An 18,869-nucleotide genomic window follows, 5' to 3' on the forward strand; every position below is an offset into this window, starting at 1 on the left:
ATGGTTTTCTCTGTTTTTATCTTGCTTTAGTTCATTGAGTTTATTGTGTCAGTGGCTTGCTCTTTTTGATAAAATTTGGAGAGCTTTTAGGTAATATTTCTTAAAATACTTTATTTACCACATTCTCTATATCCTCTGATTCTTAGAGTCTAATTATATCTTTATTTTATCAATTTTATCATTTCACACTGTCCCACTGGTCTTAGAGGGTGTGTTGATCTTGTTTAGTCTTTTTCTCTTCTCTGTACTCCTATTTGGATAATTTCTCTTGACCTGTTTTCAAGTTTGTTGTTTTTATCTTCTGTTGTGTCCAAGCTGCCATTAATTCCATTAAAATAATTTTTCATTTCACACAGTGTATTACTCACTTTTAAGATTTCCCTTTCATTCTTTTTTACAGCTTCCAGATCTCTTTTGAAATTCTCCCCTTCACCATTATATTTCTCTTCATGATCTTTTCCTATAGATTCTTTAACATATCTATTATGATTATTTTTAAACCTTTTTTTGATAATTCTAATATCTGAGTCACTTGTGGGTATATTTCTATTATCTTATTTTTTACTTAAGAGTCTCATATAATATTGCTTCTTTGCATGTCTTGTGATATTTGATTATATACTAGACATTGTGTTTAAAAATCAGTGGAGACTAGAAAGGGCTTATTTTCTCTAGGATTTAATTCTTTTAAAATCTCTTTGTGTCCAAAGCTCTTCCGTGATTTAAAGAAAAGTATGTTCTATGGGATGCCTGAGTGGCTCAGTTGATTAAGCATCCAACTCCTGATTTCGGCTCAGGTCATGATCTCAGGGTTCTGAGATCAATACCCACATTGGGCTCTGGGCTGGGTGTGGAGTCTGCTTAAGATTCTTTCTCCCTCTCCATCTCCAGGTACCCCCTGCCCCTTGTGCTCTCTCTCTTAAAAAAAAAAAAAAAAGAAAGAACAGTATGTTTTTTGGTTTGTTCAATGATTTATTATTGCTTTTGCAGGACATCCTTTTATACATCCTTTTTCCTCCTAGTCAGGTTTGGCTCTCCAAAACAAATACATTTTTGAGAGTACATTGAAATTCTCTCCTGGTTCAATTTTTATATCTCATTCTCATAAAGGATATATGTCAGTAATTAGAACAGGGGCACATTAACTTATTTCTCTACTTGATTCTTCAACTTTAAATGAAGGAAATAACAAACATGTTATTAATACACTCTTCAGCACATCCACTGTGAATGGGTATGTAAACATCAAAGAAAGGGAGAAACCTTGGCAGTTACATGTTTACTTTTATGGGAAACTGCCTTGTTCTTGACCTTCTCATTGCCTTTCATACCTAGTGCTTCAACTTTTCTGAAAACTTTTAAATTAGTCAACTTATGGACTGATTTATACCTTTGAAAAATGACATGCAAATACTTAAACCCTTAGATTAAGTAAAAGGTAAGGCTACTGATTACTCAGATTGTTTACTCAGGAACTTGTTGCCTAGTTGGACTGCCTATGGTGTTCCCACTGCACAACCTGCTTCTTTCTAGGTTTTTATTTTACCCATCTGCTTTTCTGATGGCTAATATTTCAATTTCTAGTTTGTAGTTTTAACTGCCTGCTCCATGGTAATTGGATCTGCCTATTTCCAGCCTTTCCATCTGTTTCTTGGCTTTGGACTGTCCAGATTTCATTACTTGTATGTGGTTTAGCTCATACTGACTAAAAATTGCTGCATCTGCCCTCAGACTAACTATCTACATCTCTCTCCCCTCTAAACCTTGCTGAGCTTTTCTCAGTCCCTGACACCTATTTACACTTTTAGTCAGAGTCCTAAAGTTATTTTAAAAATGACTTAGAAAGAATGATTCCTGAAATAAATTTAGGCTATTTTGCGTTTACTTACAACATTTTACGCTGTGATATTTTCACTTCAATATTTAAAATATAGCAAAAATAATATGTAATGAGAAAAAAATCTTCCAACTAATTTGTTCATTTTTTATCTCTGGTAGTATTAAATTTGATACCTGCTGATTTATGCATAATGCAGATGCTAACTTTCCTCCTTGTTTCAATCTCTGCAAAAGGCATTGTTTTGCTTTTTGATAGCAGTGTCCAAATCACACATAGCATACACACTTAGAGAACATAAGTATTTTACACCTTTGTAATTTTATATGGCAATAAATTTCATACACACACATACTTGTAAAATGAAGTCTGGTCATTTGATTAGGTGTTTTTTCCACACAGTGCTGTTATGTACATAATGCTACATAATTTAATTTCTTTGGTTGAAATTCTTTTTTTTTAAGATTTTATTTATTTATTTGAGAGAGAAAGAGAGAGAGAGCAAGAGAGCAGGAGCTGGGGGTAGAGGGAGAAGCAGGCTCCCCGCTGAGCAGGGAGCCTGACATGGGACTCCATACCAGGACCCTGGGATCATGACCTGAGCCAAAGGCAGACACTTGACCAACTGAGCCACCAAGGTGTCCCTTTGGTTGAAATTCTTATTCAATTGTCTACCTTTGATTGAAATTACAAATTTAATTGCTGGTATCTGTTCTTGTTATAGTGTATGGTTGTGGAGAATTAGAATTTAATGAAAGAAGAAAATTTACAATTAGAGTAAGAATAATATGACCAAATTTAAAAATCATCTACCTAAAAATCCAGTTAGGTAGTAGTTATAAAATGTACATTGCTACTCTTAAAATTTTTGACATTTCATGTATTTAATTGAATAAATATATGTATGTACCAAAAGGTACCAAGAATATTAGAACCACCATTGATTGAATGAAAATCTACTGTAGTAAGATGTAAGTATAATGACAAAAGTGATCTTAACCATGAGGCATTTTTTGATACAGTCTTTTCCCCCCATCATCTCTTCTCAGGTCTTGGTCATTACTATTGTCTTACTATTAGTATAATATCCTATAATAATTACTATTATTATAATGTCATATTATTATACTATTATCCTCACAGAAGGCTATGATCATCTGTCTTAAAAAAAAAAATTTTTTTTTCCCGGTTCTTAAAAATAAAACTAAGCCAAACACTCTTTTGCCCTAATTCCCTTTTCTCAGAAGTTTTTCATACTGAGGCTCTATTTACATAATGAAAAGTACCTGGTTTTTTTGGTCAGTTTGGTCCAAAAACTAGTCCTGTTTCAAAAAGTTCAGGGAATTAAGTTGTTGGACCTTGTGTCAGCTGAAACCACTGATTGATAAACTAAACAAATAGCTTTTAGTGGGTTAATATTGCCTTACCAAGTTTCTCCTGATGATCCCCCCACCTCCCAACAGCAACTTCTTCATAGTGGATCCATTGTTACGATTTTCATACAGGGCTCAACTTAAATTATGTGTAATATAAGCACCATCAAATGCCCTGTCTCTTTTCTACCAGGAGACTGTTTTTTCATGACTGTGTTTATTCCTATCTATAGCTACATCTTTGCCAGGCTCAAGGCTGTAGGCATTATGGGCCACAGATGCCAGGCTTCCTAAGAACTGTTTTTCAGTGCTGTCATCAAGCTTCTTCCTTGTGGATTCTTCAGGGAGCAGGGCTGGCAGCTGCACATATGCTTTGGGGTCCACCATTCAGTTACACTGCTAAGGCTGGGCTCCTGTTTTCCTGGTTCCCTTGAGCTCACTCAAAGAAACAAAATGGTATTCCCACATGTCCCTTATTGTTTTCTTGGCAAATCTCCCTACCTCCTTTAACCTCCCAGATTCTAGTATGTAAGAGACAAACTTTCTTTGTGAAATTTCCTTTCCTCAGAGGCTGTAGATTAATAGCATTGATTCTAAAGCAAACTGTCTTTTTAGAAAGTCCTTTTTAAGGCTGAAGTTAACTGGTTTTGAGGACTATATTGGCATATTTCAAAATATTATTCATACCAGTGAATTGCAGTTAAAGGCAACCCAGAAGACTGACCTTGATATACTAATTTCAATGTCAAATTTTATAAGTGGTTTAGATATTATTAGGAGATACCTCTTGACTTAGTGTTCAAGTATTCTGCAATATAGTATTTTATCCTTACATTCCTATTCAATCCCTTCCCTTCAGAAAGAATCACAAAACTAGATTTAATGTTTTATATATAAAATTAACAATTAAGGTATTATACAGTGCTTCCCAAAGACTTGTAGAATTGAGTACAAGTAGATAAAGTCTAGCATTTGTCAGTAGTAGGTCTTTGAGATGACATAATTTGATCCTCTCTTTCTCATAAAGATAGGCATGATAGGACAAACCAACTATTTACAATGTTTAGAAGACTTTATGCCTTTCTTTTTATTTCTAAATAAAATTTTATTCCAAAAAAAGTAAAGCTGCGGAGGGGAATTTTCTACTCACATTATTGTTGCCGTGCTGTAAATCATGTGGAACTATTTTTCATCACAGATATTACTAGTTAGCTGAAGAGGAAGACCTCAGAATACACAAAAGGTTCACAGTTACTGTTGATTAGGAGCTTTGAGTGGGGGCTGGTATTAGGCATATCGAACAAATGATAAGCTGTATCATATCCATAATGGTCAACTTGAGATTACAGGTATTTAACATCTTCTTAACACTCCTATGCCTGAGCCATTCCTGAAAAGCAGAATCTGAGCCAATTGTTTCACAAGCTCCTACAAGATAAATAGAAGTGGGGGAAGAAAGGCAGGAGGAATGACTATCTGTTTTTCTTTCTCTGCTCCTGAGTTGGTTTCTGATAATCTAAATCCCTAAATCCATTGCTGGGGAGTAAGTGGTAGGAGGGAAGGAGTACTCATTCAACTTTCATGTCTGATCTCCCCACCCCCCAAATTTTAACATCCAGTGTTATCAACAAAGATAATGTGAACAATTTCCATTGAACAATTTTCAGCTTCTTTAGCTGAAAGAATGGACTCTCATACCACTATGTTGATTGGAACCAGCACCATTTTGGATGAGGGGGAGGGGAGAGTCTACAAGTTCATATGAACCATCATAGGTGCTAGAAAATTTTGATGGACATTTATGCCTTATTCCACTTTACCTAAATCAGAGGGAAGGTAATACTTATAAAGTGTTAAATGTAACAAGATGAGTAGTATTATTTATATTTGAAATCCTGTTACAACAAATATTTTTACCCCACTCCACCAACAAAAAGCAAAGAAAGGAGAAATGAGAAAGGAAGGAAGGAAGGTAGAAGAGGGAGGAAGGGAGGGAGGGAGGGAAAGGAAGAAAAGGAGAAAGAAAGCCAACCCATACAACAACTAGAAGAGGATCCAACAGATAACATAATCACTTCAAGTGATGATTTTTAAAAAACAAAAATTTACTATAATAGGAAAGCATTAGGATCTTCTACCCAGTGAAGTCTTAAAAAAGCATTATATCTTTACCTAATGTTTCTGACTTCTTCCCCTGTGCAACTTAATATAAAGAATCCCAAATTTATTACTATAAATAATTTTAAAGTGTGTCAAACCAGCTAATGCATGCTTTATTTTTATTACTCTTATCTATCTATCTGTCATAGACTTGTACACTTGGCAAGCACATTCCTTGAGATGTTAAAGAGGGCACTTATGAGCATACGGATTTGTTGGGAGATTAAGTTGTGCTAGCCTAGCATAGACATGTAAATTTCAGATTCTGGTTGCTTTCAGCACTTCTTTTTACTAGTGCCAAATACCTTATTCACTGACATATTTGATGATTATAGTTATTATTGAATATCAAAGTAGATTAAAATATTTTCAACTATTTAAAAAGTATTTATGTAAATGAATGTTTCTTAAAGTCATTTTCAAAATTGATAACGCATCAGTATGGATCTGGGGTAGCTGGGATTTTGGCTTCCGGTGAAATATTTCAAGCACATAAACTACTCCATATAAATTTCCAATTCTGCAAATGTATTAGAAGCAATAATTCAACCATCACATCTTTACTTGGAAATACATGCTGTAGAGTTTTTCCATGCTGTGCTTGGTTTTGATACATAGTATTTCACTAAGGATTGATACTTAAGTACATTTAGAAACACTTTAGTGGTAATATTTAGACATTGGGAGGTAATTACTGAGTTCTAAATTAGCAGTGCACTAAAAGAGAAAATTTAAAAACAGAATTCAATCAGCTGGTTTGACATGCTCAATTAGTCTTTGAATAGTAGGCAGTTATACGTAAAACATTTTTCTAAGCAGGACAGATTTCTTTGATTTTGTTCTTTTTTTTTTTTTTTAAAGATTTATTTATTTATTTGAGAGAGAGAGAGTACATGAGAGGGAGTAGGGTTAGAGGGAGAAGCAGGCTCCTTGCTGAGCAGGGAGTCCGATGCGGGACTCGATCCAGGGACTCCAGGATCATGACCTGAGCCGAAGGCAGTCGCTTAACCAACTGAGCCACCCAGGCACACCGATTTTGTTCTTATAGTGTCCCAAAATAGAGTTAAAGATTAAGTAAAGATCTAATGTCTGATTAACTACTTTTAACAAAGAAACACAGTCTCTTGTCAATTTATTAATATCACAGAGAATTTCTGTACTATGTACTGCAGTTATATTTTTATAAAGAATAAATCAAAATTACTAAGTTGCTAACAGGACTACTGACTATTACAGGTGGTTTAAGTTCCAGATCATTGCTTAATATTTTTGAAAGTGTATAAATAAATAATCTTTGCTTTTCTCTTTTGGATTTTGTATATATTGGCTAATTCTATCATACAGTGTGTTCTTGAATTTCTACATTACTCTCATCAGTGTTGATTAGGCCTTTATTTTCCATGATTTCTGAAACCTAAATTACTCTACATAGGTTGGAATTAGTAATGGTTCTTACTATCCATTGAATACGTACTTGGGGATGTTAGCAAAATGAAATACACATTTCTCCTGTCCATGAGACTGTCTTAATGAGTGCAACAAATAAAATGATCAGATTGTTTTACACTCCAGATTTTCAGTTCCATATGTGCTGTGGCTAACTGAGCTTATGTAGAGAAATTTGAACTTTGTTTAGGTGAGGTAAAAAAAAAAAGAACTTTAAAATGGTTCTAGTGATTTGCTTACTCCCTGCCCTTTACTCGCTTGGGGAGGGTTTTACTATGCATATAAGGAATACATAAAGTTTTACATTTTGATAATTTTGACCAGAAAAAGAAAATTCCATCATTTACAAAAATAGACTATAGTCTAAAATGATTGGATTCCTTTCCCTCTCATTCAAATCCATTTTTACATAGAAACAATGACCTATATTCCCTTTCCATGGCTATATATGGGAAGCAAATAGTCTCCTGCATTTTCCCATATGATGATATCAGAGAACACATCTTTCTCCTCTTTAACCAAGGAGAAACATCCATAATACTGATCTAGACAACAACAACCACAACAAAAATATGGATGTGAGAACACTCTGGAAACATTGTTACTGTTAGTGATGCTAAAATACTGCCAAAGCTCTATGATTAGTAATGTTCATGACTGAAGAGAATTTAAAACTTGAAAAGGGATTTTAAAAATCAGATTATTAAGACAAAATTACATCACCCTTAAATTGATATAAAGGCACAGAAAAGTACTTCCGAATTTGTTTGCTTAGATTAACTACTTAGTCTTCATAACTTTGAATAAAATATAAAGCAGGGAGTTTTTTCATGAAGTAAAGTAAAAAGAAATTCAAAATTATATGGATGAATAGGTTTTACTACTACATTCTGAGATGCTCAAAAATACGATGAAGTGAAAACATCATACAAACTTCAAGGTTTGAGAAAAAAAATATTTTTTCATGAAATGAAAATGATTATTGTTAGCATTAAATGAGAAAATAATAAACTGAGCCTCTGAGTCCTTTGTTGTATATAGGTTTTCTTATATAAGCTAGTAGATTATTGAGTTTTTTGAATATATAGTAAATTGATTATTAAAAAGGCTCATTGAAAAATATTCATTGAAGACTATAGATTCTTGAGCTGAGGAAAACTCTAGTTCAGGTGGTGTCCCATACAATAAACCTTTATGCCAGACAATAAAGGGTTCAGAAAAATACAAAACAAATTCCATTCAGAAGCCAGTGTGAAAGACATTTCTGTAAGAATAATAATTTCATTTTAAAACACTTTCCCACTATAGTTCATCAAATCAAAGTCTCCATTAATTGTAAGGAACAAAATATTTTATGTGTTTCTAAGAAAGAAGATGCTCTCAAGTCTAATAGGCAAACTCCCACAAAAAGCTGAGATGCAAAAGTTGGGACCTTTGAGATAATGAAGAACTTACAGCCAGGAGCAAATCAAAGAAATCACCAGAGAGATAAGAGCCAGAGTAGTATCTCTTCACAAATTTATTTTATCATTCTTTACTGACCACTGGCTATGTGCCAGGCATAATGTAAGTCTAGATGATAAGATGGTGAGCCAAGTCATAAAGGGGTGACCCTACTATGGGGAGTATGGATGTGACATTAATTATGTAAGTCATAGTAATAAAAAATTAAAAAAATATAATCACACTATGAGGTATGTCCTTATAAACTAAGATGAGTTCTTAGAAACAAGGGTTGGCAGATAGCTCTCAGTGCATATTACAGAGGATCTTGATGCTGATCTGCTGGGTCTCAGTGATGGTTTCTCTGCAGGTGATATTAGAGCTGAAATGTGCTGATGAGGAGGTGTTATCCAGGTAAAGGGAGAGGGTATGTAAATGGAAGACATTCCATTCTGAAGTAGGAGCATGTGCAGAGGCCTGTGGCTAGGGGAAACAGGTACGCTGGAGGAACCAAAAGGCCACTGTGGCTGGAGTGGAGAAAGGAAAGCGGATGGTGGTGCAAGATGAAGCTAAAAAGGTAAGCAAAGGCCAGGTTGTACAATGTGGCTAGTCTTAAATGCTTGCTTTCAGGTCCTAGACCATCAGGGATAGAATCCCAGCCATGTAACTTGCTGGTATGAACCTTAAGCAAGTTCTTTAATTTTTCTACACTTCGATTTCATCATTCATGAAATGAGGATAATAATGTTATCTCAGATGTTGTTAGGATTAAATCAGTAATAAAATATTAGAGTTTATTATTGTATTTTATTTGCATTATTTTATGTATTATATATTACCTGATAGGTATTATAGTATAATGCTCTTATTTGTCATTTTGCCTTGTTTATTTTGTTTCTATTAAGAGGAAAGACATATATGTGTTTTTTACTTTAAAGACAACAATCCAATATAGGAAACAAATGATGATACCAGAGGGAAAGGGAAAAGTGTAGGTAAGCTGTTTTTGAATAGGTAAGAGGCAGTGGGATTAAGTGCACAGGGGAATTAATTGCTCTTAGGATCAGGGACTAGTGGGAGTAGATGATTAGATTTGATTATGGAAGGATGAAGAAATTTTATTCTAATTGCTTCTATTTTTTAAGTGAAATAAGCTAGGTCATCAGCAAAGGGTAAAGAATGATCAGGGGTTAATGGAGATTTGAAGAAAAAGAAGAAGGTAGGAATACTCATAAAATAGAGAGTTAATTGGCTAAGGAATGTAGTATGATTGCTGGGCATCCTGGAGAGCCTATCTGAGGTTTGTAATCATGACTTTAAAGGAAGACCAGTTATGTAGCTTTTATCTAGGTTTAGTTGCAGGAACAGAGCAGATGTGAGTTATATTTAATTAGTTTTGTAATTTTATCAGGAGTGTGTTGAAGGAAGAAAGGGACAAAGTGACTAGAAGTACTTATGTACTGTATGTTTATACCCCCAAAATGTATAATGTTGAAGCCCTAACTCCTAATATGACTGTATTTGAAGACCCTTGGTCTGTGAGGAGGTGATAAAGGTGACATGAAGTCATAGGGGTAGGACTCTAATCTGATAGGACTAGTGCTCTCGTAAGAAGAGGAAGAGATACTAGAATTCTCTCTCTGCCTGCCCTGTGTTTGTACACTCAGAGGAGAGGTCATATAAGGACCCTAGGGAAAAGGCGGACATCTGTAATTCGGAAGAGTGCTTTCAACACAAACCCAACCCTGCCAGATCTTAATCTCAACTTCCAGCCTCCAGAACTAGAGAAATAAATTTCTGTTGTTTAAGTCACCCAGCCTCTGGTACTTTGTTATAGTAGTTGAGCAGACTAATATACTAGGGGAGTATATTGGAGGGAAAAAAGGACAAGATATCTGAAAGTATATGCAAGGAAGTGAATACAGTTATGGACCCTGAAGTCTAACCAGATAAGGAGGGAAGTGAACATGGTGATAGGGATGGATGATGGATAGCAAAAGTTAAATAAGGTCAGTGGATTGGAAGTCTTGGTGCAGTTGAGGTGTTAATTGGAAAATAGGATAGTAGGAGAGTAGGATGTTTGACATTAAGATTATGGAGTAGATTTCTCACCGGTAATGGCAAGGTCTAGGAGTATGAATGTAAATGGAAGACAGAATCATTGAAGACGAGGAGTCAGAGAACTGAGAAATCAAGATATTGAAGGGAGTGTCTGTATGTATGGATACTGAAATCACTAAGAATAATTACTGGAGGAATGATGGAGAGAAAGGCAGAAATTCAAAAGGCAAAATGCTCAAGGAGTAGATGTAGATTTAAGTACATAGATTTGAGTGATATTTAGAATCAAAATCAACAGGAATTGGTCATGAATTAAAATGAAATGGGGGAAGGCTAGGGAGAGGGAGCCATTAAGGATAACTCATTGGTCTCTGACTTGAGCCACTGGATGAATCATTGATAAGTTAGAGAAGGCTGGGAGAAGATCAGAAGATTGATCTTGGATATACTGAATTTGAAGTGAACTTCCAAGTGAATATTTAAGTGAAGATATTGATTGGTGGGCTAATATTATGGTCTGGTGCTCAGTGGCGGGGCTTATCCTAGAAATAGAGATCTGTGAAGTATCTGATGATGGGTGGTAATTGATTCCACAAGAGTGATGGCATTGCCTTGGAAGTAAGGGTGCAAAGAGGAGAAGAGAAGTCTAAGACTGGGCCATGAGTAATTTTAATATTTAACTAGCAAGATGAGGAGTAGGAGCATTCAAGGGAGACTGATTAGGAAGTAGAGAGGTAAATAAACCAGGGGAGTGTGAAATCACAGAAGCCAAAAGAAGGGGGAGACGAACCATGAGAGACGATGGACTCTGAGAAACAAACTGAGGGTTCTAGAGGGGAGGGGGTGGGAGGATGGGTTAGCCTGGTGATGGGTATTAAAGAGGGCACATTCTGCATGGAGCACTGGGTGTTATACGCAAACAATGAATCATGGAGCGCTACATCAAAAACTAATGATGTAATGTATGGTGATTAACATAACAATAAAATTTTTTTTAAAAAAAGGAAGATGTAGCCAGTAGTGTTTAAAGTTGACAAGGGGCCCCGTAGAGTGAGAACATAAAACTATCTTTGGAATTAGTGACATGGAGGCCATTGGTAACCTTAGTGAAAACTTCCTTAGTGGACTAAGGAAGTAGAAGATAAATTAGAGATAGGTAATTGAGGCAGAGGTGAGGAAAAGGAGAAAGGAGACAGCAAGGTAGACCACCATTTCAAGAATTTTGCTTGCTAAAAGGGAAGAAAAGTGTAGCAGTTGGAGGGATCAGTGGGATTAAGGATGGAGGTATATTGTACATATGTATATTTGTATTATTTTGGTATATATATATATAAAACATTTTTATTTTCAAGATGGTAGAAACGTGAGCTTATTTAAATCTGAATGAAATATATATATAAAATTTGGAATTTTAATATGTTAGAAAAATGTAAATGATGGTAGAAAAGTAGGAGGGGATGGGATCCTCATTGCAGGTGGTAAAATAGAGGACTAACATTTCCTCTACACTAACAGGAGGCAAAAGGAGCTAGACTGCCCCAGGGCTCAGTCTCAGTGATCTTACTGTGTTTATCTTTTCTCTCTGTGTGTGATCTAATCCTTTCTTACAAGAACGTATTGTGAAGGGTGGGTGCATTGGGTTTTATGCTTTCAAAACAGCAGAGAGACACTAGGAGTATACCAGTTCTGTCTTTTCCTGAATGCAGGCTTGCGTGGTGTGAGAGAGGAAGCAGCTACCACTTGAGAAGATTGTGGAAGAAGCAGCCCTGCTAGGCTTTGGCTAAGGAAAGGGGGGCACTCAGAAAAGACAAGGAAAATGTAGGGGTGTTTGCCATTAATGAGAGCACAGTGGAAGCTTTGGGTGGATCATAATGACTGAGAAAATGTTTGTTATTGCAAGAAGATAATTTTCAACCCCAGATCAAGCAGTTTAGCAGAATGGTGGCGGTTACTGTGGAAGATTATAAAGTGAAAGGCAGACTCTTTTCTCAAGGAATTTGGCTGTAAGAGAGAAGAGGAAAATAAAAATCAAATTCTATTTGATTTTTTTTATCTTTATAATCTAGCTTATATAATTATTTATGTGATTTTATTTCCATGTTGTTTCTTAACATGATTTCTATTCAGGTTGATATTTTGGTATATAGTTCTTTATTTTTTAAGTTTTCATTTAAATTCCAGTTAATATGCAGTGTAATATTCATAAATAACACTTTCTAAAGTTCTTTCTTCTGAGTCATTTATTCATACTTTTCCCTCCTGCCCTTTAAAACTTTTCTCTACCTTTATGACCACAGCTCTTCCTGTAAGACAATTCAAATGTATCTCTCAACTGTCTCTTTGTTTTATATTTTTTCATTATGAAGTAATTAATGTTTATTGTAAAACCATTTTCAAAAGATATGAAATTATAAATTTAAAATAACTATATAATACCATCACTCAGATATATCATACTGTGTCTGTTATTTTTAACACCAATACTTCCAGAGTTGATATCTTTTTATTCCACTCAGTATTTATAATAACAAAATTTTAATGGCTGTCTAATATTGCATGGTATAGATATACCATAATTCACTTAAACATTCTCTTAATATTAGCTAACTTACATAATTTCCATTTTTCCTATTGTAAATAAAACATCTTTTATATAAATCCTCGTCTACAAAGTTAATAACACCTTTAGGGCAAAAATCCTTTAGTAATTCTAAGAGTAAATGGTTTTTAAAGGCTCTAAATATATAGAGATGGATTATTTTCCAGGAAGGCTATAATAGATTATCTTCTTCTAGGCAGCATTTGTGAGTGTATAAAGTACCACTGCATTGTTAGCATAGAGTATTGAAAAACAAAATCCAATTTCCTGGGTGGATAAATGTTTTTCCATTAGGATTTTCATCTACTTTTGTTTGATTACTAATTTCATTGAATGTTTTTTCTTCCAGTTATTGATCACTGGAATTTTTTCTTCTTTGTATTGTCTATCCATGCCCTTTACCTGTAAAACATAGTTTTTTTTTTTTTTTTTAAAAAGTGTATTGGTTTTAACTGAATTGTAAAAGATCATTAGTATTGTGACTCCAATTACAGAAATTCATTACATGCTAATTATATTGCCTTGTATTATATTTGTTATTTTCATCCTGTTGTCTTCCCAATAAGTTATATTGCACCTATCATAACCTTTACTTAATAATCTATCCTCAGAATTCCTATAGCACACTAAAGTCTCACTCTACAATCTTAAAATTTCTTTAGTCTTGTGTAGTTCATTAAATAGTTTCTCTCATATTAGTCTTTTATTGCCAGAGAGATAGTATCTTAAGAACTGTTATAGGAAATATGTTAATACCATTTCTGCATTTAAAATTGATATTGTGTTATTTGACTTCTGATTTGTTTCTGAGATTATCATTATGTATATGCTGATCAAAATGTTTAGCAAATTAATCATTGTATGTTGGTTACCATAACATTCTAGAAAAATTTATGTATATTTAAAGTCCTAGGGAATGGATTATTTTTCTTGATATTATCTTTATGCTTGTAGTAAGATGTGGAAAAAATATCCCTGGGGTATATTAAAATTATTTCAAAAGTTTTAGGTTTCTATATTAAAGAAATATCTTTTGAGTATGTTACTTGAATCATAGTTAAGTGAAAGGTGGTGTGAACCATCTGATGAATGATTTTTTTTCATGTCAAGCAACCCAACTTTTCTGAGCATGCTGGCTTTGTAAGGATTTATAGTTCCTTGCCTTCATGCTGGAGTTACTTCAGCTTTCCGTGATGCATTCCAACTAATCTGGAGGTTAAGGCATTCCTTGATCATGGATAGATCTGATTGCTACTCAGCCCTGGAATTCTTTATAAAATTCCAGAACGTGGGCTAGAAATTGACTTAGGGAATCCAATAAAGTTGCAAGTCTTGGCAGCCATCCAAGCTAAATTTATAGACTGGAAGATATATGGGCTTTCCATTGTTCTCTTTTTCACCTTTCTGGGTTTCTTTTGTGTGTATGTGAGTGTGTGAGTATAAATTTATCATTTTGCTGACAATGGAGTGGAAATAACCATTAAGAGAATCCAGCTAAAGAATTTTCACTTTGGATCTTCCCTGGTCTTTCCAAATTTTGACCCAAACCCGCACCAAATTGAATTTCTTCTTCCTCTGTAGGATGTTGTTTTCATAAAATAAGAAGTTGTTCTTGAAAATGAATCATGCTAGTATAACAGATGATATGCATATTTGCTAGCTAGGTATAACTCCCGAATCTCTATTCTTCCCCTTGCTGTGTAGGAGCCTTCTTTCTGAGACATGATCTGATAAAATGTGATCATATATATTGTTTCTGTTCATTCTCTGAAATGGCAATGGGGTCAAGAAAACAAGCTCCGAAGCCTCTTAGAGACTTGAATCTTTTCCTGTATGCCTGATGCTCTGTAGTACATGAAGATGCAAGCAATCCTCCCATATCTGATCATTGAAAGCCTGTCTTGTTTTTACAGAATGGGTTTGCTGTTGTCAGGCCTCCAGGCCATCATGCTGAAGAATCCACAGCCATGTAAGTACCAGGGACTGTTGCCCATCTCCAAGCGCCACGGTTCCTGGCGGTCACCTGCCCCGTGCATGTCTCTGAAGCCTCTAATTGTTAGCAGATGGACTGAAAAATCTTGCAAGGTACTCCCAGAAGCAGATTTATGGCTTCAGAGATCATATAGCATTTTAAAAAATGCTCTGAACATTATTTATAATGGTTTTCCTGGCTGATTTGCTTTCTTATTTCTCTGTTCTTCTCTATTCCGCAGGGGGTTCTGCTTTTTTAATTCAGTTGCAATTACCGCCAAATACTTGAGAGACCAACTAAATATAAGCAAGATATTGATTGTAGATCTGGTATGTATTCCTGGCCAGAGCTGCATTTCAGTGACTCTAGATAAAAGGGAGTGTATTTGTATTTCTGTGTTAGGTTGTCCTGCTTTTAGCACTTGCAAACAACTGAAGGGTGCGTTTCCTTTGAATGTGGAAACTCATTAAATTCAGGATTGCAGTTCTGAAACCATAAACATTCACGTTTCACTTTCTTGGTGTTAACTGCAATTTAATGAGAAGAAGGCGCAGATCAGGGCAACTTTTATGATCCTTAAATGAATTGATACTTCCACAGTTAAAATAACCCAACAGAACCTGAATTTACTTTTCCCTGCAGAATATAGACTTTAAATAGTCAGATGTGCTGGAAAGAATGCTGTTGCTTTGGTAACCAATTGGCCACTTCCCCTGGTTAGCAATCATGTTGTTTGTTGTGCAACAGTGGTATTATTAAAACAAGTCAGCATGTCATTCTTTCTGAAAAGATCCGAGATCATGTATGCCAGTTTGGGATGACTCCCGGCAGAAACCTTGAGTGGTTAAAAGTCAGAGGCATTAGATTAGTCTTGCATTTTAACGTGATGCATTCTTACACAATAGAGTTATAATTTGCTTAACAAATGGTTTGTTTAAATGCAGATGACACTTGGCATGTTGTCTATAGTATGTTCATGAATAATGAGCTGGAGATCTGCCCCATACAAAAAGGCCAACCCAGGAAAGGGCGAGAGAGAGCTGACTGGTGATTTATGAGCCCCGTTTTCGGTTTGCCTCTAGTTCACGAGGAGGTGTAATAGGTTGTCTGACAAAGCATAGACAGGAAATGAACCCTGGCATCCAAAGCGAACCTGCTACATCTGCACTTAATTAATTTTTGCAGGTGATAAAAGATTTAAAGGCAAAATATGTTAAAGGTTTTTTTGAAGTGCAAGGCTTAATAGTCTAAATCTTGTTCATATCTGCACTCATAATTAAATCTTATTGGGAAGTCATGGCCTCACCATCCAGTCCTCTGATTCAGTTAAGCGAGAAAACTAAAGGGTTTTAGAAAGCACAAACAAAGCCATGTGAAGAAATACTTAGTTGAGTTGAAAAGAAGATAAAAGGAATGAAAGACTGATAACCATTTCTGATGCTTGGTAGGAATGGATGTTTCCACATACTGTATCGTCACCTCCCCACAAGCACTTGGTGCTAAGAACTTTCCATGTATTTTCCAAATATGCTTGAGTTTCACTATAGGTCATAGTTCACCATTAAAAAAATGTGTTGAAGGCCTAGATATACTACAACAGCAAGGTCTTAAAGGTCTTAAAATTTTACAAAAATGAGAACATCAGTACCTCTATTCCCATGTACATACAAAATGACATTTTCATTAATTGGTAATTATAGATTTGCATGATATATAAGATAGTAAATTTAAAAAGTAATTTAATATAATTCTAGTACTATAACTTCTGCTAGAAAGATAAGCCAAGAACTTGAAGAAAGGATAGCAGATGAAGACCAAGGATTGTGGGAAAATTTTTCTAAGCTTTCTAAATTTGTCAAAATTATGCAGGAAGGAGATTGGTAAACTGTCCTATCCTTAGAAATCTTTTAGTATTACTTTCTAAGGAATCTCCTCTGCTATAATTTTATGGTTCTCTGAAGATAATAATTGTTAAGAGTCTCTTTGAAAGCACATTTGGGATATCCAAACTCTAAAGTAATGAATTATACAATAGACTTGAAAGCTAAAATGTCTTGCTTGTGATAGATACCCCACAGGATTTGTCTGTAAAGTTTTGTTTTTATTTATATATAATATATATCAATATTAAATATATAATGTTTATGATCTTATATATTAATATAAAACTGCTCTAGATAATTCAATATGATTTACAAAATAAGTTGATTGGGAGCTCCAAGGAGTGTCCTGTAAGCTTACTGGCCTTTGATTGTATATTTGCTTTGTTATCCAATCATTAAGGATACTGATTTCCCAGCAGGCTGTAGTAGAGGAGAAGTTTTTGTTTCAAATCCTCCAAATATAGGAAGTTCTGTCCAAAGGGTTGCCTCTGAGATCACCACCAGCCTGCATATTCTTACTTTCAAGTCTTCCAAATTCTGCAGCTGCAGGGATACTTTGAGGAAATTCCCTTGTTTCTTCCAGCTGCTGAGAAGGAAGTTTTAAAGTGCCACGTGGCGCAGAAACATCCGTTCTCCCTGGCTGACAGGTCTCTTCTGCAAGTTAGCAAAGGAGAAGTGAAGGCTCTTCAATGGCAAAAGAATTTCATTCCTGCATACCCGAAGTCACTAACTTCAGCTAATCAGTGTGAACTAGCTCCACAAATTCTTGGGCCAACAGAGGGCAAAGCTACTCCATTGTCCACAACTAGTTTCAGCATTTTTATATGCCTAGTAAATAGAGAGCCAGAGCTCTAATTCACCTCCTATTTGGGGCCACAGCCAAATTCAGAGGCATTGAGTATTTGGGGCAGGAATGATTCTAGTTGATATGTGGAGCTTATTCATTCCAGTTCTCCATCTGGGGAGATTCCAGAGACATTCAGATTGGTGAGGAGAGGGAGCAGGTGCACTAGCTTTTCAACTCACAAAAGACTGTTCATTGTGTTTGGGGCATGAAGCATCCCCGAAAGTAGGATTTGCATGCATGACTCAGGTAGCTTTTATGCAATGTGACTTTAAGTTGAAAATAATACATTTTAGACTTAATTCATTAAAAAGTCACTTCAAGTGTCCTAGATTTGGGGTAAATCCATTTTTAGTTAAGCACCAAATTTAATAAAAGAATTGTCGCAGGTGCCTGTACTAAATAATTATAAGTGTTAATATTAGCTGATCAAATAGATGATTTAGTTAAAGCTATTTTAACATTATAAGAGAACATATTGGTTCTAAATCCTTATGGAAAATAAGTTTTCACAGTATATTTTTAACCAGTAAGAATACTAAAATTATTTTTCAGCATTTCCCAGTAAATTTTAGAAATAAGGTCTATTTTGAGTCATTTAATTATTCAGTTCATCTCATTACTTTAATAATTCCTCACAGTCACCAATAATTTTCTTACATTAGTCTAGTGTATATTTGTTGCTATGGAGAGAAAATCCTCAGATCATACCTGAATAGTAAGTACTTTTTATGAATATTTTGCAGCAGAGAAAGCTGAAAAAGTATTCTCAAGATTACATTATAAATTGTTGCCCAAAACTAAAGGTATATTTGGATTTACCTTTATTCCTAAATACTTTGTGAATGTGAACATGAAATCAAGAATTATCCAAGTATTTTTAGAATGGATTTGTGTATTTTAATGAATAATGTTTGTTGAACCCTTATTAGACTGTGGGCAAGACTATATTTCTTATTCAGAAATGTATGCAGTAAGTACCCAACACATTTTTCAAGACCAATGATTTTATATCTCAGACAATTTATCATCTTTTATTTGACCTTTTTAAATAAACCTTTACAACATCACTAAAGAAACAAAAGTAATCAAGGCATTATTTTTCTGGTTTTCAAAGTGTAGACCCATTTAGGGCCAGAGCAAATTTTTCTTACAGTGCTGTAAGAAATCTGTCATGTAGTAAAAAATCTATCATGTAGTAAAAATGCAGACATTCCTTCATTGTTGTTTTTCATAGTATCTTGTTTGTCC

The 18,869-nt window shown here is 34.8% G+C and overlaps 1 protein-coding gene across 1 annotated transcript in view; it reads left to right on the forward strand.

Annotated features, from left to right (window-relative positions):
• HDAC9 (histone deacetylase 9) overlaps positions 1-18,869 on the forward strand; it is an 899,218-nt gene that overhangs the window by 700,209 nt on the left and 180,140 nt on the right. The window contains exons 20-21 of the mRNA XM_035020706.1: positions 14,833-14,888; positions 15,133-15,220. Of these exons, the coding sequence (XP_034876597.1) occupies positions 14,833-14,888; positions 15,133-15,220 (144 nt within the window). The remainder of the gene's footprint in view (positions 1-14,832; positions 14,889-15,132; positions 15,221-18,869) is intronic.

This window comes from Mirounga leonina, unplaced genomic scaffold, assembly GCF_011800145.1.
Source record: "Mirounga leonina isolate KUSES-001 unplaced genomic scaffold, KU_Mleo_1.0 Mir_174, whole genome shotgun sequence".
In the NCBI taxonomy this organism is placed as follows: Eukaryota; Metazoa; Chordata; class Mammalia; order Carnivora; family Phocidae; genus Mirounga; species Mirounga leonina.